The 27,580-nt window shown below is 36.0% G+C and overlaps 1 protein-coding gene across 1 annotated transcript in view; it reads left to right on the forward strand.

Annotated features, from left to right (window-relative positions):
- The window catches only part of UTRN (utrophin), a 284,487-nt gene that overhangs the window by 208,927 nt on the left and 47,980 nt on the right, over nt 1-27,580 (forward strand). The window contains exons 54-55 of the mRNA XM_031612385.2: nt 14,345-14,474; nt 25,759-26,027. Of these exons, the coding sequence (XP_031468245.2) occupies nt 14,345-14,474; nt 25,759-26,027 (399 nt within the window). The remainder of the gene's footprint in view (nt 1-14,344; nt 14,475-25,758; nt 26,028-27,580) is intronic.

Below are 27,580 nucleotides of genomic sequence, written 5' to 3' on the forward strand. Positions count from 1 at the left end.
CTTCTTAAGGAGAAATAGTTTGATTTCATGTTCTCAGATTCTTAAGAAAATGATGATTTAAAAAAAAAAAAAAAATTTGGTTTTACTACATGGAAATTTTGTCAGTTCTTTTGTCCAAATCATTTTAAAAACAAAACAAAAAACAAAGCACCAACCAACCAACCAAAAAAGTCTAACCTTTTCATACTGGAGAAAAAAGGTAGAGAAAGTAAATGAAGCGAATGAGCATAAGTAATAGAAATATTGTGATCTGTATCTGCTCTCTGGGGGAAAGTACTTGTGTAGCAGAGTTAACTGGATATTACCTTGCTTCATGGAAGAAAGTCTGTAAGTGCTTCTGTCTTCCAGTAATTGACCCCAGATTAGTGTCAGCTACACTAAATGATTTCTTTCTCATAAATGGGAAAACCACTTTGTGATCTTCCAAAAAGTATTTAATGATGATATTTGCAGCAAGGCTCCATATTAACAAGATTAAGTTAAAAGAATATAATAACAAATTCAGTTAGTTAGAAGGGCATGACCTGTCATTGGGTGATTTAATACAATTTGCAAAACACTGACATTTTTCAGTCAGGTTTACCCAGGTTTTTTTGTTTGTTTGTTTTAATTATGATTCAGTATACATACATTAGAATCACAGAATGGTTTGTGTTGGAAGGGACCTAAAAGTTCATCCAGTCACAACCCTCTGCTGGAGCAGGGTTGTCAACCACAAGATCAGGCTGCACAGGGGCCCTCCAACCTGGTTTTGAAGACTTCCAAGTATGGGGCACCCAGAATTACTCTCGGCAGCCAGTTCCAGTGCCTCACAACTCCAGCAATATTTTAGTTCTGGCTTCTTATTGGTTGGGTTGACTGAAAACAGACTTTTTTTTTTTCATGTACCTTTAGCTTCTCTTTTTGCTTATTTGCTTAGTTTAATTTGCAGTTCCAGATGGGCTTTCTGTTACTTTTATGAGACACTGTTAATCACCTTTTTGAAAATTCAGAGACTAGCAAGGCTGTTGTGTTTCATAAAATTAGTTTGCAGAGACAGAAGTGGATCTGTTTGAGCAGTGCAGACTATTGCAAGTTGTTACCAGTTTGGACCTTCCCTATTTGAGAAAAGAAGAAAACTCTCTTGAATTTGTTATTACTGTAGATGTGAGTCACAATGAGGGAAATCCCTCTGCTACTTAAAAAAACAAGCAAACAGCTACCAAAAACAGTGTTGTGATAGCCACTGCATTACTGTTGTGCAGCGGAATTTGAGATATCACAGTTGGGCTTACTTGTTTTTAATGCAGTTGGCTTGTATGGATATATGTCATATTCTCTCTTTTTGTGTGTGTGTTTTCATGTATCTTCTGATGTCAACTAGAACCAGCTGAAGAGGCATGCCTCCAGAGGGAAACAGTCCTGTTGCCCTTAGAGTAATCTTTCTTCGTATCTCTTGCAAATATGCTCAAACTATTTCAAGTAGTAATTTTTCTGAAGAAGAATACTTCCCATCTCTGCTTACTTTTTGCAGTGGTGGTTTTACATCACCACTTTTTCATGCTGAGCAGATGTTGAAAGTATTAGCAGATGGCTGAAGTACTAACAAGTGATTCATGGACACCAAGTATTTGAGAAGGAGCCAAAATCAGAGCTCCAGTATAATCTGTCAGGCCACAGTAACCAACTTTGCAGTATAAGCTCTACAAAGGCTCACTGATCAGATAGTTTTGAAAGCAGAAGCTGTAGCAAAAAAAAAAGAAAAAAGTGAAGAATAAAATGAAATTCCAGGAGGAAGTAGATCTTGGTGATGTAAAATAACAGAGAAATGTTTGGAGTATTAGGGATCTGAGTGCATTTAATAAAAAACGTAAAATCATAGAATATCCCAAGTTGGAAGGAACCTGTAAGGATCCTGGCTCCACACGGGACCACCCAAAGATTGTACCATATATCTGAGAGCATTGTCCAGATGCTTCTTGAACTCTGGTAAGCTTGGCATCATGATCACTGCCCTGGTGAGCTTGTGATGCAACCTAATAGATCATGCTGCAAGCACAGTGAAGAACTGTAGTTTGTTGGGGAAAGAACTTTCTGAGTTGAGCCCTGGGTGATAACTTGGAGTCACTTAATCTTTCTTAGAGCATCATTCAGTTGACATGACTTCTTCAACTGGTACTGTCAAATACTTTCTTCTAAGCCAGCATAGCTTCTCTGCTGCTGCCTGTCCGTGACTCTGGTTGTTTGCTGCAAAGGGAGAATACAGCAGCAGACAACACTCTGTCTTCCCTTTTGATAATTATTCAGTTGTCTGTCTGGCATGTCCAGCCCACAGGCTGTATGCAGCTCAGCACAGCTTGCAGCGTGGCCTGGCCTCTGCTCCTACTGCATCTCTGCCCCTCTGTGTGGCCTGGTCCCAGGAGCGCGCCCACTGCTCAGCGTCAGCCAAATGTAGGTGTGCTATTAACACTGTCTGAGCTGCAACCAGGGTGAAGGAAGGAAGAGCACAATGTCGTGCTAGCTTAATTTACAGCAAATAATTGTATGCATTTTGATTCATTGGCTAAACACAGTCTTGTAGTCGGCAAAAAATAAGTAGCTGTGCTTTTTGTTTTGAGAAAGGAAATAGAGAACGTTTCAAATTGCCAAAACTTGTTCATCACTAGCAAAAGTACATAACTAGTAGTGGTGACTATGTTGAAAAATAGTGCTTTGTAGCTGAGAATTTGCTCTCTTGTTATTGTTCTCTTTGTATCAGTTGTAGTTTCCATGGGAATAAATAAGATGCATTACTTTTGAAGCGACCTTTGTGTATGCAGCCCAAAGACTGCTTACTCAGTGCAGCGTATGCAAACAGAGTTTCAACAGAGTGCTTGTGCCAATGCTTCCTTCTACACAGGGAAAAATTCTTCCCCTTGTGCATCTGTCATACAGGAGATACTCATCTGAGAATTTTTGTTGTGATCTCCCTTTTCCGATTATTTATAATTCATAAATGATGCCATGAAATACAACCAATTTCTTTTGATGATGGCAATTCATCAGCAAGGGCCCTGATGTGCACTTGCACTGAGGAGGGTGATGTTACAGGAAACCTTTTACGTACTTGAGACATTGGCGTGTTCTCAACAAAAGCGCTTCCTATCTTCATACATTGATTATTCATAGGGTTGCATGCAGTAATATTACTTTTGAGTGTCTGGAGTGTGCACTGCATTTAATAACTCTTTCTCAAGACCTCTGCAGTGATATAGGAGGTACTGCTTAATAGTAAAATAGCTTACAAGACCAAACACAATAGGTCTCATTGATGTTTGTTTGAAGAAATGCAGAGGAAACTTTAATCCCTCAATAGGAACAAAAGGTGACTTGAGTTTAAGACTCTTCTCTCAAGAACAAGAGTTCAGCATCCAACTTGTAAGTAGTATTATTATCCCAGTCTGATGGTCCGCTAGCACTGCAAGTGTGTCAGTGCTCAGTAAAAATACAGACTACATAAACACAGGAATATCTATTGCTGACAAAGAAAGGGGAAGTATTTCTCTCTTGTGTGTGAAGAGGTAGATGATTGCTATTGTACAGTGCAGGGAAATGGTGGAAGATGTGGATGTACAGGTTTTCTAGTACTAATGGAATATTTAGGTATTTTCGTGAAATTGAGTAATAACCCATTTAATATGCAGAGACGTTTTATGTGTTTTGTGTCAGCTTGGAGGCATTGCTTTGTTAGGATGCATATAAAAATGCTTTTATTCATATTTTATTTCTCCTCTGCCTTTCTCTCTGAGTGCTATCTGATATAAATTATCAGCAGAAATTATACCAGTTGCTACCTATAAAGAGGAAATATAAATTTGACCGTCTGTCAGTGTTTCCACTATAATCTCATTTGAGGTCTATGTAATTAAGTAGTAAAACCTGTCCAAAGTTAAGCTGTTAGTTATGCATTGCAGAATTTCCCATTTTGAAACTATTTAGAATTAACAGTAATGACACCAATTTCCTTTGCTTCATCAAGTAAGCTAAAACTTCAGTGTAGGTGGAGCAAGAAATGTAAAATTTGTTTTTTAGATAGGTACGTGAAACAGCTCCACTTGAAATTGAACTTACTTAGATTATATATTTCTCCATCTTAACGGTTGACTTTAGAGAGTATAATATCTTACAGTACATTAGAAATAGACTAACTGCTGTGCATTGTTTGGCATTGTACGATGACGTTTTACTGTGGAGGTTTGTTTATCTTTTTTCTTGGCAGATGGTATGAAATGCTGTTGCATTTTTTAATTGATTTCTTAGTGTCAGTCTTTGTCTGGATAATGGCTTTGTGCATGTTAGGATAAATGTTCTGGTTTAGTCAAAAATTTCTTATAACCTGTTGTGCAACAGACACTAGCAGATATTGTAAGGGATAGGCAAAAAAGGAAGAGAGAGTAAAAAAAAAAAAAAAGAAGAAAAAAAAGGAAAAAGGGACAAATGGAGGAGGGTTATTTCTCTTCCTATCTCTCTGCCTCCTTATTTCTCAACAAATGATAGAAAGTCTATCAATATTTCTTTTGAAACCTATGTCTGATGTACGATGGTTGATGACACCTTTTTCTTTAAAGGATCAATTTAGTTCAAAATAAAAAATTAGTGATAATAATTAACTGCTGTTCAGACTGTGGCACAAGTTTGCTATTTTTGTATCCAAGACAAATGACTGGCCCTTTTTCCTGATCCTTTGGATTACTTGTGTTAGTAATGGATGTCAGTACATTTTCCAAAAGGAAAAAAGCTGGAGAAATGAGAATGTTGGTCTCCTGGTTTCCTGTGTATTTTGTTTCCAGTTCATCAGGCATTTTTGTGTGTGTGTCATTTTCTTTGCTTGTTTTTTTTAAAGGACTGTGCAGCCCTTTAAATATCTACTCGTGTTTAAAGTCTGCTCATTATTATGAGGCTCTGTTGGGCTTTCTAAAACCTTTGTATCTCATGTCAGATTTTAGATTACTTTTGCCAGCCAGTGACTTGTAAAGGAGAGGCACTTATTGTAGAAGACATCCCTGTCCCGCTCAAGTGATCAAGTCTGTGTAGCTGGCAAAAATTGATTTAACTTTAGATGTGGTCTTGAAAAATGCGTAAATGTAAAAATAAATTACAATGTAATTGTGAAGTGATTACTACATTACAAACTGTCATCCTTCTAGTGTGCTGATATTAGTCAATGACAAAGCAATACCTGAATGTCTAAAAAGAGTGCTTGGAAATGCATTGTTTATTAAACTGCTTGTTTTAAGTTTGTATGGCTCTTGTAGAAATATATATCACTAGGATTCATAAAACCACTCATGGAGTCAGGAATCAGATGGGGTGTTTCCAGCTGTGGTTCAGTTTTCCTTATCTTGTGGGTTGGTGCATAGGTGTGCCTTCTCTGAAATAAGGAGAACATCACTACCAATAACCTTCTCTTTCATCAGAAGGGCACTGCCAGGATGCACTTAGGTAGTGATTACTGTAGGGCTCTCACATTCTCATTGAGTATATTGGTGTTTTATAATTAAACAGGTTAAGGCACAGTGTATTATGTAACAGCTGCAATGTGTATATGTTTGTGTCTTTAAGGAAAAAAAAAAAAAAAGCTGAGAAAATATTTGTGAGCTGCAATTGAATTGCCTTTATTTGGATCTGATCTAAAATGGAGTGTTTGGTCACTTCTTAAAAACAAACATATGTTAACATCACAAGTTACAGTTAATAATTTTAGTATGAACTATGTACTCTCCAGGAAAAATTAAAACCAGAAGTTTTATGCTCTTCTGCTCTGCAAACCTAGTTCAGACTTTCCTTTAGATTTTAATCAAAACCAAACCAAACAAAAAAATTCACCAAATCCCAAACCTCTAGCCTTTCAAGGTTGTTGAAACAGGATGGCTGCCATGTTTCCATAAAATAAAAAAAAAAAGTTGCTGGGATTAATTTTCCTTCATGAAAAGCACGTTGTAGTTCTGTGATGTAAAATTAAATATGTACTTAGAAGCAACTTGGCATCTGAGAATTGTTTCACTGCTTGCATTATGATTATTTCTGTTGTGTAAAAGTAAACACTATTTCTGATTACCCAAAGAGTTGAAAGCTTCAAGAGCTTGTTTTTCTCTTGTTCTGTCAGGCTCTGCACTCCAAGTCAGGCATTTTGCTGTCTGTGGAGAGCAATCTGTATGAATTCCTATGTTAAATCCTGCTTAGGTATGTTAAGTGGGTATTTTTGTAAAAGCACCATTAAAGAGATAATCTTTTTTTTTCATCCTGTGCACAGCAATTTTAAACAAGCCTGTTTTCATCCATTTTTGTGTAGTTTTATTTGAACCATTAAATTTAATGATTTTCTGCCCTTTTTAGCTGCTGTCCAAAAATGGCTTCAGACCAAAATAAGCTGAGTTAGCTTAGAAGCCAGCTTGATGAGCAAATTAAACATTGTATCATAGCAGGCATCTTTAATGATATTTATGATACTTTTGCTTGCTTTTCCCATTACAAAACTGGAGCATATCATTATGAAAGAAAATCAGAGAACAGGACTCATAAAGGCACAGTATCAGTGTCGTCATTGATTAAGTAAACTTAATCATAGAAAGAGAAAACCTCTCTTGATACAGAGAAGTGTGAAGTATGAATTGAATGTTCAAAAATGGCTTTTCATGAAATAGAAGAAGGAAAAAAGAAAGACAACAAAATTTGCACAGAGTGTTTAGCAAAGTAATCAAACCAAATTTCCAGCAATCGTTCAGGAAAAATCAGGAGAGGATATCCTTCTGAGAATTTATTGTTTAGCTGCGAATGTGTGTATGCGGAGAACTTCGTCTTTTCAGATTACTGTTGTGTAAAGAACAGTAATCACAGAGCAGTAATCATAACGTTTTCGAAAATCTGTCTTGAGGACAATGTCTTTGGCAGCAGCTCAGGGTTTTAGAGTGGATTTTCCAACATATTTGTAAATCACATGGTTACAAGCATCCCACGCTTTCCAGTACCAAACTTTTCAGGGTAGCCAAGGCTCAATTAGCAGTGACCTAGAAACACAAATAATAAAGTTTCCCCTCAGTGGGCTGGGAAATAAAAACTCCAGTTACATAACGTTATTGGAAGACATTAATGAACATCATTGTGCCTTATGCTTTGTAACCTTTGCTCAATTAAGCAGTGTTTCCCTTCATCCCTATTTGGATTTAGTTCCTGTAGCATCTCTAGGGAATGCAGGACTTGAAGCAGTTCTTCTTTCTCAAAAGACTAGAGGGGGTTCTCATTAATGACTGACAAATGATTAACTGTGTGAAAATCAGTTTTTATTTCATTTTCTTTCTTAAGAAAAAGTGTAGCCTTATACTCTTTAAGTCAATAAATGCTTTTAAATGTCCTTTTAAATGCAATCTATGTTAAAATAAAGCTTAGCTCTGCCGTTATGATGTAGTATCAGATTCTCTTTTGTGCCTAAAGGAGTCTGTTCAAAGTCTCTGCAAGGTTATTTTAAGTGAAAACTTTCCAAAAGGGCTTCAAAATGTCATTTTATTCTTCTAAAATGCTGTTAAAGGAAAATGAACAAAATAGCCTTACAGTTGTTGAAGTACTTTTAACAACATCAGAAGGAAGTCAGTTACCCTTTCTTAACTAAGGCATTAGCACATAAATACTTACTGTTTGAGATTGTCAATTTATTAGTTTTTAAAAAGTAATAGTTCTGAAAGTTGGAACAATAGATGATAAAGCACAGTTTCTATCCTCTGTCTTTTTGCATCTAAGCTATTTTACTATAGCACACTTTGTTTAAGAAGTAGTTATAGATGCTTATTATTATATAATACCTGTCTATAAAACGGTACACGGAGCAGGATGATTTTTTCATCTAATAGCCATTAACACATCCTCTCATCCACAGACAGTGGGGGAAGAGAAAGAGAGATTAATAGTCTCAGTGAAGAAGCGCCCCTATTTCTGGCCTGAAGCATCATTTTTGAGAAGTTCAGGGGAAAGCCTAGTGTAAGCTAACATTTCTTGGCTGCAGAAGATTTCCCATGTGCATAGTCTAATTTTCTCTTTTGCCCAAACCTGTGCTTTTACATTCCTGTTTGTTTTGCTGTTTATGCAGGCACCCTAGTAGCTGCAGCTCTGTTTTGCTACTCTGTAGTGCCACCGCAGCAACAGTGGCAACATGGTGAATAGGAAACAGAAACAATTCAGGGAAAATGAAGTCTTCATCACTCACTTGTCTTTGGCCGTTTCTAAGGTGCCTTTTGCAAGTGCTGTGGGATATACTTCCAAACTCTAAAATTAAATTTTAGATTCTTCCATTTGAAAAAGTGAATCTGAAATAATCAAGATGTATTTACTACAGATCATCTTGAGTGAGATCACATGGCACGTTTGGAACTTCCAGGGGAATCAAGCCCGGTCAGCATGAGTCCATGAAAGGCAGATTCTGCTTGACCAAACCAATCTCCTTCTATGATCGACTGACCCACCTGGTACATGAGGGAAAGGCTGTTGATGTAGTCTAGCTAGACTTCAGCAAAGCCTTTGGCAGTGTCTCCCACGGTGTTCTCCTGGAGAAGCTGTCAGCCTGTGGCTTGGACAGACACACTCTTTGCTGGGTAAAGAATTGGCTGGATGGTTGGGCCCAGAGAGTAGTGGTGGATGGAGTTAAATCCAGCTGGTGACTGGTCACAAGTGGTCTTCCCCAGAGGTCTGTACTGGGGCCTGTCCCGTTTATTGTCTTTATGGATGACCTGGACAAGGGCATTGAGTGCACCCTCAGTAAGTTTGCAGATAACACCAAGTTGGGAGGAAGAGTTGATCTGCCAGAGAGTGTAGGAAGGCCCTACAGATCTCTGTGTGATCTGTATAAACAGCCTTGTCTCCAAGTTTTCTCCTATTTACTCCCTTCATCCTGCCATATGCCATGGATGATTTTTCCATTTCATTTTAGTGTATAAAAGTAACAGAAGCTTTGTAAGCACCTGGTGCAGAGTAAGGATGACTAGGTAATTAAATGCTACAGGAGCTGCTGATTGGCATACGAAGCTACAGTGTGATAAAGAGATACAAACCGCAATAACATGCATCTTTACTTCCTTGAAGGAGTGCATAATGAGACTTGATTTAAATATGTTCCATTTTTAAGAAATATCCCATGTGTTTTCTTTGAAATTAGCTTTGCCTTCATCTGTTGGAACTGTTAAGCTGGTCTGCTCCTTTAATTATTCTGTACAAGTCTGTACCATTCAAAACAGGAAAAAAGGCTGTGAATCAACCATGTGTAATTATGGAAGCTCAATTAATATGCTTGAAATATAACATTAAGTGCAATTTAAGGAAATATATGCTTACAGGGTACACTAAATTGTGTAAAAATTCATGACGAGCAAAACTTTTTCTAGTGTTATAATTTCTTAAATGTGGAAATGGCTTCTGATATGAAGCATTACTGACAGAATTTTTAGAAGGCCTTGGTTTATGCAAGTTCTTAGCTGTAAATCAAGGCAGTTAAGTTGGAAAATGGTAGATTGAAAGAAGAGTTTGTATTAGAAGTAATAAGCATCTATGTAATTGAGAGGACAAACAGATTAGAATTCTCTTTATTTAATAGGGTAAATTATATATAGGTTTCCAAAGTTATAGCGTGAAAAACTTATTTCACAGTTACTGAAAGAGGAACAAATAAAAATGGGGAGTAAGTCAATGATTAGTAATAGTTACAAATCAGGTGTGTAACACTACTCGGATCCTTCCCACTAATGAGTTAGTTGTAAACAGCAGAATCGTGTGCAGTGATTTCTTGGGTTATTCTGTCAATCAGTTAACTTGAAGGATCTCTTTTTGCCATACTTTCATTTATTATTTAATGTATACCAAAAATTTAGTATTAATTTTCGACCTATTTTTATCCATGTAAAGAATAGCTAGCTCCAGGGAGTTTCTCCTTCTACCAAAACCTGTGTAACTCTTAAAGCAATACAAATGCTCTATTTTAGTCCTTAAAGCCAAGTAAGGGAGAATGATAGGACAGTCATATACTTCTCTGCTGGAAGAGGTGTGTCCATTCTGAGTAGCCATTTGGGAGGTATCTTAACAAAACTGTATAAGACATGAAAAAAACACAATTGCACTTCTTATTTTGTAAAAGCTTTAATACAGTAATAAGATTCAGTATTGCAGCCTTATGTTAGTTGCTGGCTTTTTTATGACTTATTTTTACTCTGTAGTGTTCTTGTAGATCTGATTTCTCCAATGAAACTTTTCTTCGTTCCACTCAAGTCAGATTATATTTGAGCTAAAGATGAGATTTCTGAGTGGATTTCTTTTTTGTTCTGTTGCAGAGGTTTGCCTGGAAGGACAAGAGGGTATTGTTGATATTATCTGCTTATTCTTGCATCATATACTTTCATTGTTGTTCTTGTTTACTTGCAGAAAGTGAGACGGGGAAATAAATTGAGTATTGCTGAAGAAATGAGGAAAAAAGCAATGCAAGTCTGAATGGCTGTTCTGAAGCTGCTTTTTACATCTGTAGCATAAAAAGCATATAAACTTTAATGTCAGAAATCTGTGGTGGGCTTATAATGCTTTTTACTCATAAATTACTTCAATATTAATATTTCACATATGCAAAGTTTCTTTCACATTAAAAGATTTTATTGTCAGCATTTATTAATGGTAAGGAATGACATGGATGATTTTGTAATGATGAGGTATGTGGGCCAAAGTCTGTAGGTTGTTCATTGTTAGGATAATCTTAAAATCTTTGTGTCAACCTCAATTTGAACAACTTTGGTGACAGCGGTGGTGGAAGGAGGGAGCAGATAATTAAATCCAAGGTCTCTGAGGTCAAACTTGATTGAAGTTTTATTGAAGGTGATCAGGAAAAATTGATGAACACACTATGTTAAGCAGGCAAGACAGCAAAACAGATCCATCTCTAGATTATTTCTAACTTTGCTGAAATTTCTGAGCCCAAAATCTCACATAACCTCATATATATATAAATATGTATTTTTATAATGTTTTGGAAATATTTGGAAAATTACATGGGGAAAAAAAGCTAAGAGTAATTCTAAGTAGAAACATTTCCTTTTTCATACTGAAGTAATAGTGCCTCTTTTCCTTTGATATGAAAAATTAAGATAGCATTTTAATTATGCATCCACACAGGTTCTAATAACCAAAAGCATTTTAAATGGGTAATTCTTGAATGCAGTTCTCCAAGGAGCCTTAATTGTACAATAGTGATAATAGCTTCCTGCCTTCCCTCTTTCCTGAAATAAATTTCTGCGTATAGAATGTTTTCAAGATTTGTATGGGTGATTTCAAAGAGTTTTATTCCAGTGTATGTTGTAGGACTTCTTTAAGAATGTTGCTTTTATGATACATCAACTTGTCAATAAAATTTTTAAGACTGTAGGGCTTGGTGTGTAAATAACAATTTTTTTTTTCTTGACTAAACATAGTACGTACTAAATCTCACAAAGAAACTGGGCTTATTTTGCTTATTGCTATTGCTGCTATACACGCAGGATTAATGCTGTTCTGAAGACTTTTTTTTTGTATTAAAAGCAAGGGTTAATAGTAATCAGAGATAGGACTGTGTAATGCAGACTGAAATATTTTCATTAATTTGGAAATAATATAACTTCTATAAATGTAATGGAAGATGGCATATTTTGATTAGTTTGGGTTTTTTTTTTTTAATATTTGGAGCAGAAGTGAGAAAGAGTGGGAAAATATGAGGAGATGGGGAGGATAAAGGATTTGCGGGGGATGGGGTGTTGGCAGAGTATAACATCTTGCCGCCTGCAGGGCCAAAGTCAAGTGGCTGGTATTTTTGTATTTCTGGCATCAGAAAGCTTTCTGATGAGAAGGATGAGGTAGTGTTTGTAATATTGAAAGTGTGAATGTTTTTTCTGCTGGAAGAATGAACATGATGGTCAAAGCAGAATCTGAATGATTGGTGGCAGAGCCTAGAAAAGCCTAAAGAATTTGTGTAGCATATAAGGATTTTCAAGTTACAAAAGCAGTTTAGAAAACCAGGACAAAATTGTGTTTACTGTACAGAAACAGTACAGGCTGCCCAGAGAGTTTGTGGATGCCCCGTCCCTGGAGGTGTTCAAGGCCAGATTGGATGGGGCCCCGGGCAGCCTGGTCTAGTGTTAAATGGGGAGGTTGGTGGCCCTGCATGTGGCAGGGGGGTTGGAGATTCGTGATCCTTGAAGTCCCTTCCAACCCTGGCCATTCTGTGATTCTGTGATTCCAAAGACTTGTCTTCTGCAGGCTTAACAAGTCCAGCCTCTCCTTGCAAGACGAATGCTTGGCAAACATGGCTGGAAGATCTAGAAGGCAATAATTTGTTTGTGTAGGCTTAGTCATGGAATTTCTAAATAGGAGTTTAAAAAGTCGCTGTTTTTGTTCTGTACTGAAAGGTCATTGACATATGGCAGCTTAAAAGAATGGGAACAACTTACTGTTGTTAAGTGTGTTGTCATGCAGTATTAGTTCTGTTGCATTTTCATTTAAAAATTTTTGTTGTTGTTTAGCATTTAGATGATTTTACTTTGTAAATGCTTTTGTTTCATTAGTGGAACTTACATATCTGAGGCAGCACTGGTGTGTGAGAAAAATTGAAAGAACAACGGCAGCAGCACAGTAACATTTCTTTGTTTCACTTCAGCTAAATGGTTTTGTCTGTGTGCAACAAATCAGAACATAATCTTGGGAGGAATTCTGAGAAGCATTATTTGTCTTTAATAATCTAACACTTTTGAAACAACTTTTTCAAGATACAGTATTGTTTGGAATGGATGAAATCTTAAGACAAAACCTCTACCCCTAAGTTTTAGGATAGGCTTTTCATTAAGACTTGTTTAAAATTAGAAGCCTGACTTCCAGGAGCAGATGGATGATGGCCTTTGTTGCTGGAATTGCTGGATCCATGCAGAGCTTTGCATCCTCTAGACGTTTGCTCTTTTATGAAACAGTTGAATTAGATGTTCTGTTGTCCCCCTGAAGTTATTAAAAATGCTTATGAGAACCTTAACCTCAAAGGAGTCTTTTTTTTTTTTTTTTTTTTTTTTTCCCTAACAACAATGAAAAACAATTACGTAAGAAAAGCTTGTGCAAGGAATCTGTAGGAAAATAAGAATTTAGTGGTAGTTCAGCTTTTCTAGACAGGAGAGCCTAAGTGACTTCAGCCATCCAGAAGTATCTTCATCCTGTACCCTGGACAGGAAAGTAAACTTAATACTTCCACCACAGGGAGGAATTTGGAGAAAAGAAGTCTTGTCTTCTGTTTGCCCTTATTTTACACTATAAACTGTTTTCTGTAGTCTGAAGCATTTGCTGTGTTATGAACACTGGCTAACTGCTTTTCTTAGCTGAAGAGAGGACTGAGCAGATGGTGTCAGCAAAATGAACATTGATTTCCTAATTAGATATTAAGAAAAATGTTGGAAGATATTAAGCAGAACATTAAAGTAATATTTAAATAATATTTCTTTTTTGGTTGGTAGAAAGTAGTACAAATAAATCATATAAAGCAATTTCTTTCTAGTTGAGATTGATTTATACTTTAAAATGAGTAGAGGAAAATACTTTATAGGAAATATAGCTGACTACTCTTGTAAAAGGGTGGTTACAATTAATCCTTTTAAAAAGTCATAATCACTAAAGAACAAAACATCATGAAATTTGTTTCCATTATCATGGAAACACTCTAAAAAGAAATTGCTTTTTTCCCCCTGTATATGAGATCTAATTGTTTCTGTATATAAAGATTAAAGTATTTTTGGCTAATTTGAGAAATGTGTTTTCAGAATATAGTCTCATCATAATGCTTGTGGTTACATATTGTTCAAGTTTTAAGAGTACTGTTAATGGGAGAAAGAAAAAAAGAGTGTTTTCTAAGGAAGTAGTTTTGCAGTTCTTTTTAGAGGTTGTGAAATTGTCATCTGAACTTTCAATAGATATGATTTTTTTTCTATTCCACAAAAAAAGGAAATATATTCTGTAGCAATCTACTATATATTAGCAATCTTATTAATATCAATAAAACCTTTGATTAGTTTTGTTTAAAGTTCAATGTAATAATTTCAGTTCCTGTTAGACTAGTGTTTTAAAAATCTACCATTATTATCTTTCTTGTATTCACTTATTCAAGTTAATTCTGTAATAATAACCTTTCTAACCTTAATTAATTTCTTGTCTTTTCTATTTCATAAAATTGACATTTTATCTTGCAGTCTGAATCACTACACAAGTCCACTCAGACGTGAAATAGGGGAATATGGTCTGCTATCTGTTGTTTATAAGATCAAGTTACAAATGACATTCTTCTTTCTCTTCGCAAAAGGCTCTGCGACGTGAACTGAAGGATAAAGAGCAAACCATTCTCAATGCTGTTGACCAGGCACGAATTTTCCTTGCTGACCAACCAATTGAGGGGCCTGAGGAACCAAGAAGGAGCGTACATTCAAAAACAGGTCAGAAAATACTATCTTCCTGTTCAGAATAGTCAAATGGGAAAAAAAAGGACCTACATGTTCCTAGCATGTGTTTTCTATTGCAATTACTTGATTAGGCTTCAGAATTTTCTAAACGATTTTCTAACTACATTTTTTTTTTTTCAATGATTTAGCCTTGAACTATTACTAAACTGCTTTGGTTGGAAGTATTCAGTTTTTAATGAAAGAAGAAAATTTTTGCGTTTCCTTTTCTGGTTTTTGATGTAAAACACATCATCAGTTCTGTTCATTATTTTCTTTACATTAATGTATACACCTTGAATATAGTCAGAGGAGCAAATAAAGGATGTATTTTTTTACATCATTATTACAAAATTTTACCCCACAAATGGAAGTGAATGTACTCTGTGAATATGTTGTCATTAGAATGTATTCTAATTGTATCTCATTAGATGTAAAACAAGTCAGCTTTAGGAAGGCAATCATTACAAAGTCATAAAGATTCAAATCTTTTGATGAATTAGAAATGGTATTTACTTAGTATTTGTCAAGATATTTGTCTCAGTATCAGAGACCATCAAGAAGGTAATAATTTTTCACCATTAGGCCCGTAATCCCCAAATTATGAAAAATGTACCAAATACCTCTGTAATTACAGCAAAAATATGTTATAATCAAAGTGCAATTAAGTCAGAAATGTTTTTCAGACATTAGACACTTTATAATAAAATCTTACTTCTTTTAGTTACTTAAGAATTCATCTTGGAAAAAGCTAGTAGTCATTTACAAAAATATCAGCTGCAGTAGAATGTAAATAATTTACTCTTCTGTATAGAAAAGTATAAAGCTACTTCTATGGCAATGGCTTGTAGCTTCTGTAAGGAGTTGAGTTTTCTTCCTATACATCATTGAATCTCTATAGCAAACTTTTCCGGTTTGTTCACTGGAAGCAACCAATCTTTCCTGCATCGACAGTATAACTTTTGTGCAAAATTTCTTGTGATTTCCTATTCTCTAATTCAGCTTTTTGCAGAAGTTTGAATATCGGTGAGTAAAGCCTTTTTTTCTCTGTGATTTAAGTTAGATGCTGTGCTGTGTTTTACTCTTTGATTTTTGAAATCCTGATTCTTGAAAGCATTCAGCTTGTCTTCCTAAGTTTACTCACAATCTTGTTTGATATATTGCACCTGTAATGTTTTCTTTGTTTTAAACCACAACAAACTTCAGAGTCAAGAAATAGGAAAAGTTCACTTTTATATTTGCTCATTCTGTTGAGAGTTCACAGGCTTTTGTCTCAAAAGCCATTGAATTACCTACTAGAAATGATGCCAATGCACTAAATGTTACCCATGTAAAGTGTTCTTTCTCTAGCAGGGGCTGATATCCGTGGTCTAATCAATGCTGAATGAAAGTGCAAAACCAACCTTCAGATGATATGCATCATTTAAAGTAATTTAAAAACTATTACTGTTATTATTACTTTAAACTCCTGTGAGTTACAGATGGCAATGATAATAGAATAGCAGGAAAGTTGATGGCCATGGTAAACTGCGTAACAGAATGAGCACAACCAAGTAGATGGTCTGTAAATGATGCTTGTGTCTTGTCTACTCATCACTGAAATCAAATATGCTTGGGTTGGGAAGCTTTGTAGGGATGGTTTGAACTTACTTTCCTTGTCCTTCCACATGCTCAGTTCCATACATATTCTTTTTCAGAGTGTAGAATGGACCAGTCTTGGCTACCAGCTGAGTATGCACCCCACTGCTGTGCCTCAACTGGGTGAAGGGAAAATAGGGAGAGCACAGATGAGAAAGCTTATGGGTCAAGATGGAGGTCAATCCATTGAAAGCTACTGCTATGGCTAGAACAGACTTGGCGAAAATAGGCTATTTATAGCTACTTAAATTGTAATTAGTCAGTAATGGGAAACAAATAGACAAACACTACAAGGAGACCTTTCCTTTCCCCTTTCCTACTCTCAGCTTGACTCATTTCTTCCCAGCTCCTGGACACAGAAACCACATACGGAGCAATGTTTCTGTAGATTAATAGACTTTCAGGCCAAAATGTATCTTTGAATCTTCTGCTCTGATCTCTTATACATCAAAAGATGTTAAATTTCACCCAAAACCGAATGTAATAATACTTTTTTTTTTTTTTCTGACAAATAATATCACCCATCTCCAGAAAGCTCCACTAAACTTGAACACATCCAGAGACGTGCAGTGTTTCTTCTGAACAGTGATTTTTAGTGAAGGATTTGAGTGCAAGCTTGTTTGCTTTTAAAATGTTTAATGCTTTATTTTCTATCAGCCACTCAGTCATTGTGTTCTCTGCAGTACATTAAAGTTTGCTCATTAACATCAGTGAAGTACACTTAACATTGCTAAAGGTGAAGAGCATGGTTTTGGATTGTAAGCTGTACTACAAATAGCAAAAAAATTACCTTTTTGGGGAACTCGTAATAGCATCATTTGGAAAATCACTATTTCTTGAATTTACTTTTTTTTTTTTTTTTTTTTTTTAATCTAAAAACAGAACTGTTGAGGTGCAGGGTTAGCTAATCGAAAGAGGTTGTAAAATATCCAGCCTTATGTACTATTTTGCACTTACCTGTAAAATATCCAGGTTACGCAAAGGAAAGGACAATGCAAATGCTTTGCTGCTTGTTGTGTAAGAATTCAGGGTACATTGGACTAGTTATCTCATGATTATTTCAGTCTCAGGTTTTTCACAGTAGCGATACAGTCTTGCCATGTGATTCTGCTGTGGCATCAGTTCAAACTCTTTTGTACATTATAATGAATTAAGATAATCTGAGTAACCTTTTCACATCCCCTTGAAATGCATAATACAATCAAAATGTAATTGAAAAAAAATTACCTTGCAGGAACATCTTTTACAGATATTCTTAATACTTAAAAATAAACTCTATGATATCTTTTCTTCTCAGGCATCATCTTTGAAGCTTTCTCTATTCATTTATAAGTACGAACTACAAAAGAAAACCGAATAATAATCTAATTCAGTCTTTGTATTAGTTGTCTGACTTCACCTGATTTGCACTTGGGCTGTTAGGTAAAAGAGTAATTCTGCCTAGGCATGAGGTAGTCAACAAAAACTGAGAAGGTTTTTTTGTTTGTTTTTCTTTTTGAAATAGAAATTGTAAAGGTAGTTTCAGTTAACCAAAGTTTTAAATTCAAAAGTCTCCTAAATTTAAACAGCACAAAAACAGCACACACAGGCTCATTTGCAATTAGTGACCTCAGTTTCAGTTCAGGTGTGACAGGACTTTTTTTCCTTGTTCGGATGCTCAAGTAAAAATTTGCTTGTTTGTACAGAGGCTTCTCCAGGGAGATTTGCACAGATGTTTTCATCAACAGAATATCAGATTACTGAGCATTACAGTTCTGACAGCACATCATGTCCTTTTGGAGAGGATTCTCATTACCTGCTTGTGAATCTTATTATAATTTATGTGCAACTTCTACTCTCATTCAGATTTTATATATATAAAGTATGTACTAGCAGCTGAGGTACCGCTCTACATGGGTTGTTGCTTCTGTCCTTGCATGCTTGCTGTAGGAATTGAAATTGTTCATGATTCCTGATTAGGAGAAGTTTGGTAACAGGGAATTCTCTGAGAGCAGACCTTGACTGATGCATTTGCGTGCTGATTTTAAATTGCCTTCTCCAGTCTCTCTCTTTTTAACCCCTAGAACTTTTCATGGCAGTGAAAGCAGTGTTGCAAGGACAAAGGGTGAGAGAGGTAGGAGAAAACTTGTAAGAATTGGTTTTAACCTTGCTAAAACAAGATTAATTTGAATACGTCCACTGTTACATCACAACAGAGTATCTGTTATTGGTTTCTTTTTAACCTGATATTGACTATAACTGTGTTAATTTCAGCTTTATCACAAGAATGTAAAATCAGATTATGAGCTATCCTTGATTTCTTCTCTGTTGTGTTGCCCTTAAACTTGCCATGTCAGCATTCAGCTGTACCATGCAATAATTGGCAGAATCAAACACAATTCTTCATCTTCCAGGAAACTTCCTTTGAAGTTCATTTTATCACTCATCATTCTTTATCATGTCTTTTATTCTCATTTTGTTTTTCCGTATTTTCTTACGAAGGCAATGCTACAAAATTAAAAAAATCAAACTTGATCCTTCCCTTGACTTTTAACTTCAGCATCTGAATGGAGCTGATTGACAAAATCCACCAAGCTGCCTGCTGAATTTTGTAAGTGGTCAGGATAGGAAATTAGAAATACTTGCATTTTTAGCTTTGTTGCCATTTTTTCCATGGTATAGGAGAATTATCACAATTTAAAATTATAATAAACTTTGTGCACAGTTTTAGATCTATGCCTGAGTTAGAGCTGGATTTTTATTAAAAATAAACCGTGGGTTGCAGAAAGGGAGGAGGAAATAGTATTTCCTGCCCTAGGGTTATACAGACCAATGATACAGCTTTTCTGAAATTCTGTCCTTAAAATTTCACTGCTGTAATATGAGGGAGTAGAGCTATTTACTTATTTTTTTTAGTAGATAACACAAATTAACATCTTAGCAGATAAGTAATTCCCACTGCAATTGAGAATGTTTCCAGTTGTCTGCATTATTGTAATTGTTTTGTTATAGCAGTCAGATTCCTAGCTTCAAAAGCTTTTTTTTGGTATCAAAGGTTGTGTGATAAACACATCATTTAAAATTGAGTCTTTGCTGTCTGTTAACTTCTTTTAATTGAAAGCATAGAAAACTACATAAACCACATCTGTGTTATAAGAGAAATGTAGAGAAATTATAGAGAAATTAGTGAATTACATGCGGGTATTTTAAACATGCAACCACACAAAATATTCTCCTGTTTCAGACATAAAAGTCAAACTTCTTTCCTTCCTACTACTGAACAAGTTCAGATTGATTCTCTGCTGTTATCTTTTATCAAAGAAGACCTTTCTGTAACTGAATAGTCAATTTACTGTATAGAGTTGGCAGGAATTCTGTTTTAAACTACTTGTGAGATAGCCGTCACATGCTATTGGGATATGCGTTTGTTCTCTCCTACCCAGATGTGCTGAGGATTGAAATCTTGAGCATTACAGAGGAATGGGCACGGAGTTCAATGGGCTCATGCCCAGAGGCTACTTACACTGTTTTCAATATTTCTACCTGTGTTTTAGGTTATGCTCAACTGCATTTGAAACATGTATCTACCCAAGAAAAAATCTGATGGTGGTAAAATATTTCTCTCCCTTTTCAAATAGATCTCTGTTATCCTTCAAGTTACGGTCACCTAAATGGAGCTTTAAAATTGGTCTTGCAGCATCTAAACAGTAGCCTACTTGGAGTTGAATTAGTAAAAACTCAAGGAAGTTATTTTGATTTTTCTGAGTGGTGTGAAATGAAACCTGAGGGGAGTTTAAGTCAGAATTCTTAACAGCTGAATATTGGAAACAGGCTGAGGCCATAGTGGTTAATTAGTAGTTAATCTTATTATTATTTTTTAAAAATCATTATTATTTTATGTTTATTTTTAACCTCAGGATATAAGCACTGTTACATGCTGTGCTGTGGCCCAGTTTTATACAGGATGTTTCCCAGGTGGAAGCCATGTTCTTAAAATGCTGCCCTGTTCTAAAGACATTAAAGCTTGGTCTGTAAGAGATCTGTCTCTACTATTGCAATGTAGATTACAAATGGATGTCAAGGGTCAAAACTATCTACTGTCCTGTCTGAACTGTCTTTAGTTTGGTTTGGTTGTTTTTGGTGTGTGGTTTGGTTTTGTTGGCTTTTTTATTATTATTTTTTCAGTGATGCCTTTTTTTTTTTTTTTTTTTTTTTTTTTAATGCTGTTAGAAGCTGTGTTTCTGTTTCTGGGCCAGGAAAAGAAACTTTATTGATCTCTGAAGAAATAAAAGGCTTGGTAGTCTTCAGTTACAGTGTTGTGGAAGGAAACACAGGACTACTACTTTGCTTGCCTAGCGTGAGTGGGATTCAGTGATGATATCCTCCTTTTCTCTATTAGTATTCTCTCTTTGGCAGAAATTGGAAGAAGATATAATAGATTCTTGATGCTGTAACAATACTATTCTTTTTTCTGGTTTTGTGGCAGGTGCAGACTAAAATATTTTTCATACCTGCTTTGTGTTCTTTCACAACACAATCTTTAGGCTTCCACAGTGCTTTAGATCACAGCATTTAATAAAAATGCCTGGTTTTTACTGGGAAGTATTGTATGTTTTGATTATGCTGATAAATTACACTGGTTATGCTGCATAAATAACAATCTCTGGGTTATTGTGATCTTTAGTGTTCCTGGGATAAAGTGGGATAACTTAATTATCTCTCAACTGAAATTTATTTTCTCTTTGTTTCATCCATCTTCTTTCTTCCCCACCAGCACCCATTAGCAAATATGAACAACCACTAAAAAGGGACTTGTGTATCTGCTAGTATTGTTACATCTCTAATACTATTCATTTTCTTTGGATTTGGGACTCTGTCTTCTGCAGGCAAACAATAATTTGTCTTTTATTTTGCAGACTTTTCTCATTCACTCTGTTAGATTGTTTCTCTGGTTTGAAGAACTTCCTGTTTTGATAGAATAAAACCTAAATAGACTAAGACAAAAAAGAGTGATTTTTAAAAAAATTTCTTTTAATCATATATGTAATAGATACTTGAACTAGAATAGAAAAGGTGACGTGCCTTGTTACTAGTCCAACTAATTGCTGCATTTCCACATTAACCACTTGCAGATTGTTCTTTGAACTTCCTGTTACATCTGGTCTAGATTGTTAGAAACTCCGTGAATGCTTTCACTGAAGTGATGATAATGTCTTCATCAGACAGCTAGAACAGTGCTCTTGGCTCTTCTGCTGTAGCTTGACTGTATGCCATTGTGTCTGTTCACATGCTCTGAAGTTGTCTGTAATGATTTCAGTACAGTTTTACCTATCGTTGTTTTGCTGAAAAGATTGATTGAATCAAAGAAGAGAAGAATGTTTTTACATAATGTCAAAGTAAAGCAAAAATATTGCAAAAGTAGTTAATGTAGCTTTGGCAAGACAGAAAGAGATCACTAGCTCAACCACAGTTGTTTAGAATCAAAACTGCCATAGCCAGAATAGCTTACCTGGTCTAAAATAAATTCTTAAGCAAGAGCAACTTTCTGCACTGGGATCTTCCATATGTAAGTATTTTCCTTATATGCAAGTGTGTAAGGAATTTTTACTTCTAGACTTGTTCAGTCTTGGAAGTCTTCTTTTTAAGACACTCTCTGCTACAGACATGAAACAGCTCTTGTGACAAAGAAATGCTCATTAAAATCAAGGTTTTTTTTTTTCACTAAAGAAGCATTTGTTTCATGGTCAGCTACTATCCTCCTTCCCTCACAGAGGAATCCTTGCTTCTGAGAAGCTGCTAAAATGGAGATACTGTAATAAGAAAAGAGAAAGGACAAAAAACAAACAAAAAAACTCGATCATTTGGAAGACTTTGTATTAAGTAGGAACAAAAGAGCTGCAAGTAATATGTAGCATTTTCTCACAACGTAAAGGAACCGTGTCTGCCTGTTTGTGTAATGACAGATTGATGAAACAAATTTAAACTCATAGAAGAAAATTCCTTCCATTAAAACATTTTTTATGATACTAGGCTTACAATTCTGTGCTTTGCAATCATGTGCCCTATGCTTGAAATAAGTAATGTGATGCTCATTAATAAGTTGGGTTTTCATGATGGAAGAGATGAAGTCGTGCAAGATGTATTTCGCTCTTAACTGAACAGAAGCTGAATGACTTTATAGCTCATAAAAATGCGTATTTGGCTTTATTTCTCCAGTAAATGTCTTTTTAGGGCAAGTTTACAAGCATTCCGAAGACTTTCATAAAATAAAGCAGTCTTGCAAGGCATTAATATTTTTCAAATAAAATAGATGGCAGATTCTGTTGCACAATGACGCGGATTTGATGAATGATCTTCCAAAATGTTTGTTTTCAGTTCTGTTGGGACACTTAAATCATCCCCATCATTCTGGAATCTTTTTCCTTCCCAGATTATGTATGACTGGTTTGTCATGAGTAATGCTGCCTTGTAGCTGGTCAGACAAGTGACGTCAGGCCATGATTCTCCTCTTTGATTTTCATTGGTAGCTATACATTTTAATTTTTTTCTTATTGATTCTGCTGGAGTGAGAAATAGTTGTTGAATCTGTTGTGTCAGAACAATCATACCCAACCAAAAGCTTCTCTTGTTAAAGCTTTCTGGATATTCCTTGTGAAGTAAATATTCATTTAAAATGACTCGTTAATCATCTAGCTTGGAAGTGCTAAGACATTCTGACATGATGCTCTCCTATACAGAATTGATGGGTTTTGACTCTGGTAAAAGATAAAGGTGATACCAATATGTGATGTTGGATAAGAAAGGCAAATGACAGCTTTGCACATGCGCAACTTCTACATGATCCAGTTTCTTGGTATAATGTCCCTCTGTATTCATGGTTGCACAGTGCCAACTAAGGAGGCTCCTCCACTGGGTCTGCACTTTTTCTTTTCAACAGAGTTCAGCATTTCCTTTCCTTTTGTAAAGTGTTCTACCTTCAGATGCTTCCTTACTCCTCATTTAAGGTCCTGCAGCTTTCTCTGGTTGGGCCTGGTTGTCTAGTTGATGATACTGAACATTGCTGCTAGTTACTACTTGCCTCTGTGCTGCACAGTCTTGGCTTCAATTATGCACAGGCCCTTTGTGACTGGATTGTAGTTGATTTTCATTAATTCATTAATGAAATATAACTGTTAATAATTCCAAAAATACTGCATAACTTTTTTGGTATCTTTAAGTAAGCAATTGATAGGTTTTATTTTTTTCTTGAAACAGCAACTTTTATCTGAAAAGGTTTGTTTGTTTAGAATTGAATTATTTCTTTTCCTAAAATCTCTTGCAAATCTTGGGATAAAGATCATCCCAGAACTGTATTTCCTGTGATGTATTCTACTGTGAATTGCTGGAATTCAGGAGACAAGGTACAATTTATCAGACTTTCTCTTTGGTCTTCATCTTTGTTCTGATTGTCTGTTTTGCAGAGTGTGGTTTACTGCCGTGCCTCTGTACTCTGGAGCTACATATGTAATGATGCCTTAATCTTCCTTCAGTTTGAACCATCTCCTCCAGTAATTAGCTTGAGACAGCATCTAGTTAAATGATATGGGTTTTTGTCTTGACTGTTCCTCTCCACATTCTGCCTCTGAAACACCCTTTTGCTGATGCAGTATCTGTAAGCCTGGCTAGCCTCTACCTTTGCATGCAAAATACACAAGTGGTTCTCTTGCCTCATTGCTTATGACACTCAGCATGTCACTGTGATATCTTAGTAAGCCTGAATACTCAAAATGTGTTTTACTCTTTCTTCAAATGCCTCTCAATTGTTTGAAAGAACTCATTCTGTAACCTACAGCCAAGAGATTTATCTCCATCTTTTTTAGGGTGTTTGCTCTTAGTTAGTCCTTGTCTCTCACTCTGCATTTGGTTACTGTTGGTGATATTCTTTTTTTTCTTAACTGACCAGTTCTTAGCAAGTTGCTTCATGCTATTGGGCAGCTTACTTGTTTGGCAGTATCCTATCTGCCCTGCATAACCAATTAAATTGAAAATGTGCACATCACGATCTTCTCTCAGATTGCATCAGGATTCAGTTGTTGAATACTCTTCTAATACAAGCATGTTTGTAGTCTCGTGTATCAAGACTAGTATGGGCAAAAAAGATTTGAAAAAAACGTAAATAAATACTTTGAGTTTGTTGGCAGAAATTCTGGTTTTGATCCAAATAACTTCCCATTACTTCAGCGTCTAGAAAAAATACATCTGCCTTTCTTAGCTACAAATTGAATGTATTGTCATGATTTATTTTGTATTAATTATTCATAGCATACATTTCAATACTGCAAGATAAGGAACATTATTTGCATCACCGGAAGCATAGTGATTGAACATTTGCAGCTAGAACAGTGCATTTACTTTGACGTTCACCTAACCTTTGAACAGCAAAAATGCTTCCATTCCCATGTCCACCTTCCTTTCCCAATCACCCCCTCTCCCCAGGTGAACAGCTTCAGTCTTAATTATGATATCTTTAAAAATATTATATTAAAAATTGTATGTCTTATTTGTCTTCTGACAAAAATGCTGCTTTCATCTTTGTATTATTACATATAATTTATTCATAGACACCACTTGAATTTTAATTGCAAAAGATAATGTGGTAAACCTTTTCTAAGGTCTTCATGTCAGACTGAATAGAAGGCCACAGTTTTGGAGTCTGCTATATCTCTTTCTTCCTGCTGTTCTCTGCTTTATGTCAAATTTCTCTTGCTTATTTCTTTGCCTCCAGAGACTGCAAGGTTGCTGTGTAGAGGAGAACAAGTTTAGTTTGCTTGTCATCAGTGAAAAAACTCTTTCCAGTGCAGGAACCTATCTGTGACTTTTTCAGGGAGGCCCATCTGAGCGGCAGTTGGTAGGACCTGTTGGAAATCATAGAACCAGGAAGAAAAAGTGTTCTGTGACAGACAGGCTAGCTGCCTGGTTTGCAGAAATCACCTGTTGTGGTGAAGAGATGTGCCACTAGCTGACTCAGTGCTTATTGTCAATAAGAGATGAAACGTGTCCGTAGTGAGGAGGGCTGTCCTATTTTTTACAGACTAAACATGGACGAGGGATTTAAATATAAGCAAATTACTGAAATGAAATAGTCAGTGTAATCTCTCGTGACTACAGCTGGAGGATGTGTGTGTGACCACTTTGGTTTTGGTTATTCAGTTGCAACTGGTTTTGGTTACTTCATTACTTCATTATTTCCTAGCAAATAAGAAGAGATACATCCTGCAGGATAGGGGTAGAAGATGGTGGTAAGTGATCAAATAGAAAAGTGCTCTTGTTCTTTCTACATGAAAGGGCTTTAAATTCCTAATATATTTTCCAGCAGAGAAGAATGGTGTTTTATTTTCTCCCCTATGCCCTCAACAAAGGGCTGCCTTTGCTTTGCAGATACTCTAATATGTGGAAGTCAGGAATAGTTTCCTGTCATCTTATCAAGCTTTATTTTGTCATTAAGAATGATACAGGTTTATTACAACAAGGTAAAAATGGACTTTCTGCTACTTTGTACCTGCTGAAGTAAATTATCAATTGACTCTGGACTTACAGACATTCTTGAGCGTGCCTCTCAGAGGCACTCTATCTGGGCATGAATAAAAGAAGAAATAAACAGCATAGCTTTTCTTTGTCTCTGCAGAGTTGACCCCTGAGGAGAAAGCCATGAGGATTGCCAAAGCTATGCGTAAGCAGTCATCAGAGGTAAAAGAGAAATGGGAGAACCTAAATGCCAGTGCCAGTATCTGGCAGAAGCAAGTAGACAAAGCGTTGGAAAAACTGAAAGACTTGCAGTGTGCAATGGATGACCTCGATGCTGACTTGAAGGAGGCTGAAAATGTGAGGAATGGCTGGAAACCTGTGGGAGACTTGCTTATAGATTCGTTACCAGATCACATTGAGAAAACTACAGTAAGTGTGGTATTCCTGGGGAATGTTTAGCCTGTTAGACTCCTTCATTCTACCATCATGTGCAACGTTGTATACTCTATGTATTTAAACTCATGTACAATGTAAACTGCTATTTAAAGACTAGAGTTGAGGTTACAAGGAGAATCCAGTACTGTGCCACTTTCTGTCAAGCAAGAAATGATCAGCAAGCAACAGAATTGTATGAAAAACATTAAATGAAAAATCTGTTCTAGGATTTTATGCCTAGAAATACTGTCTAACCCACAGTTAGGCCATGGTTATGTTTGGAGCTTTGCCCAAGCACTGGTGTACCAGCAAGCTGAGTCAGTTACTCTGGCAGATGTGACAGGAGGCTCCCTTTTTTATTCTAGCAGTGAGCTGTCAGATCTGTTTGGCGATCACGTATATAGCCACCTTCTTAGAAAAACATTAAGAGCACTTTTAGTAATACAAAACTATATATATACACATATTTTTAATTTCTGCTTCTTAGCTTTCACAGACTTCACGTGCATTGTTTATTTTAGATTGTGTGAGTGGAAATTTGCTTTTATTTTGGCTTGACTTCTCTTAAGGATTACTTTAAAGGGAAGAACAAACATTACAGTAGAACGTTCTCATGGGCATAACAATTCTTACAATGAAGATTCCAGGCTGCTCTTGCAGGGCTCAGCATCCCAAAGCATTGCTGCTCGTAATGGATAATAGTTGTCCTTTGCTTAGATGCATGGGTTGGGTGGGGACCTGGTAATGCAGAGCACCTCAAAGTAGGTACACCTTCTGATATTACCCAGGAAAGCTGCCTCTGAACAGCATGATTCTTTGGCAAGTGCCTGATCTAGAAGAACATGTTGGGTATGCTTTTTAAAAAAAAAACAGTATAATAGCAGCAATATGATGCTATATCAGGCAAACTTAGCCAGTATCACCAAGATTCTGTTTCACATACATATCTTTTTCAGTTTTCAAACTGAAGAAGAAATTTGAAAAGGAGGATCCTGGTGTATTTGACAATCCATGACTTTCGTATCAGTAGCTGGTATTGGAAGAAGGAAGAGACATGGCTTTTGAAATGTTCACTCAGAAATACTCTGTGTGTGTACAGAAGCCTATGGACTTATATAAAGTAATGTAGCCCTGTGTTAATTTCATGCATATCAACAGAAGTATCCTCATTCTCCAAATTTCGATGCTTCCTCAAGGTTTAATGGAACCTAAAATCTCGAAAACAAAGGCAGTCAAAGCTGACTTACATCCACAGTGTACCTGATTTGAGGAGAATAATGCATCTTCTCCTCTTACATTTTAATATAGATACCAAAGCTACTGATACTGAATAGTTCTTTAATCTCATGTTAAGAAGTCATTTGTCATATCTCAATGGATTATTCTTTAAAGAAAAGTAAAGCAAAAGTTTTTTGGATATTCATAGCTGTGTAAAAAATGAAACATCTGCTAAGGGGCTTGCTGGCTGTCCAGGATCCAAACAACTCCTTCTTGCCAGTAGGTGCCTTCTTTTCCTGGCCCTGATAAGAGAGGTTTTCAAGGGAAGT

Source organism: Phasianus colchicus, chromosome 2 (assembly GCF_987193195.1).
Source record: "Phasianus colchicus chromosome 2, bPhaCol1.hap1.1, whole genome shotgun sequence".
NCBI classification, from domain to species: Eukaryota; Metazoa; Chordata; class Aves; order Galliformes; family Phasianidae; genus Phasianus; species Phasianus colchicus.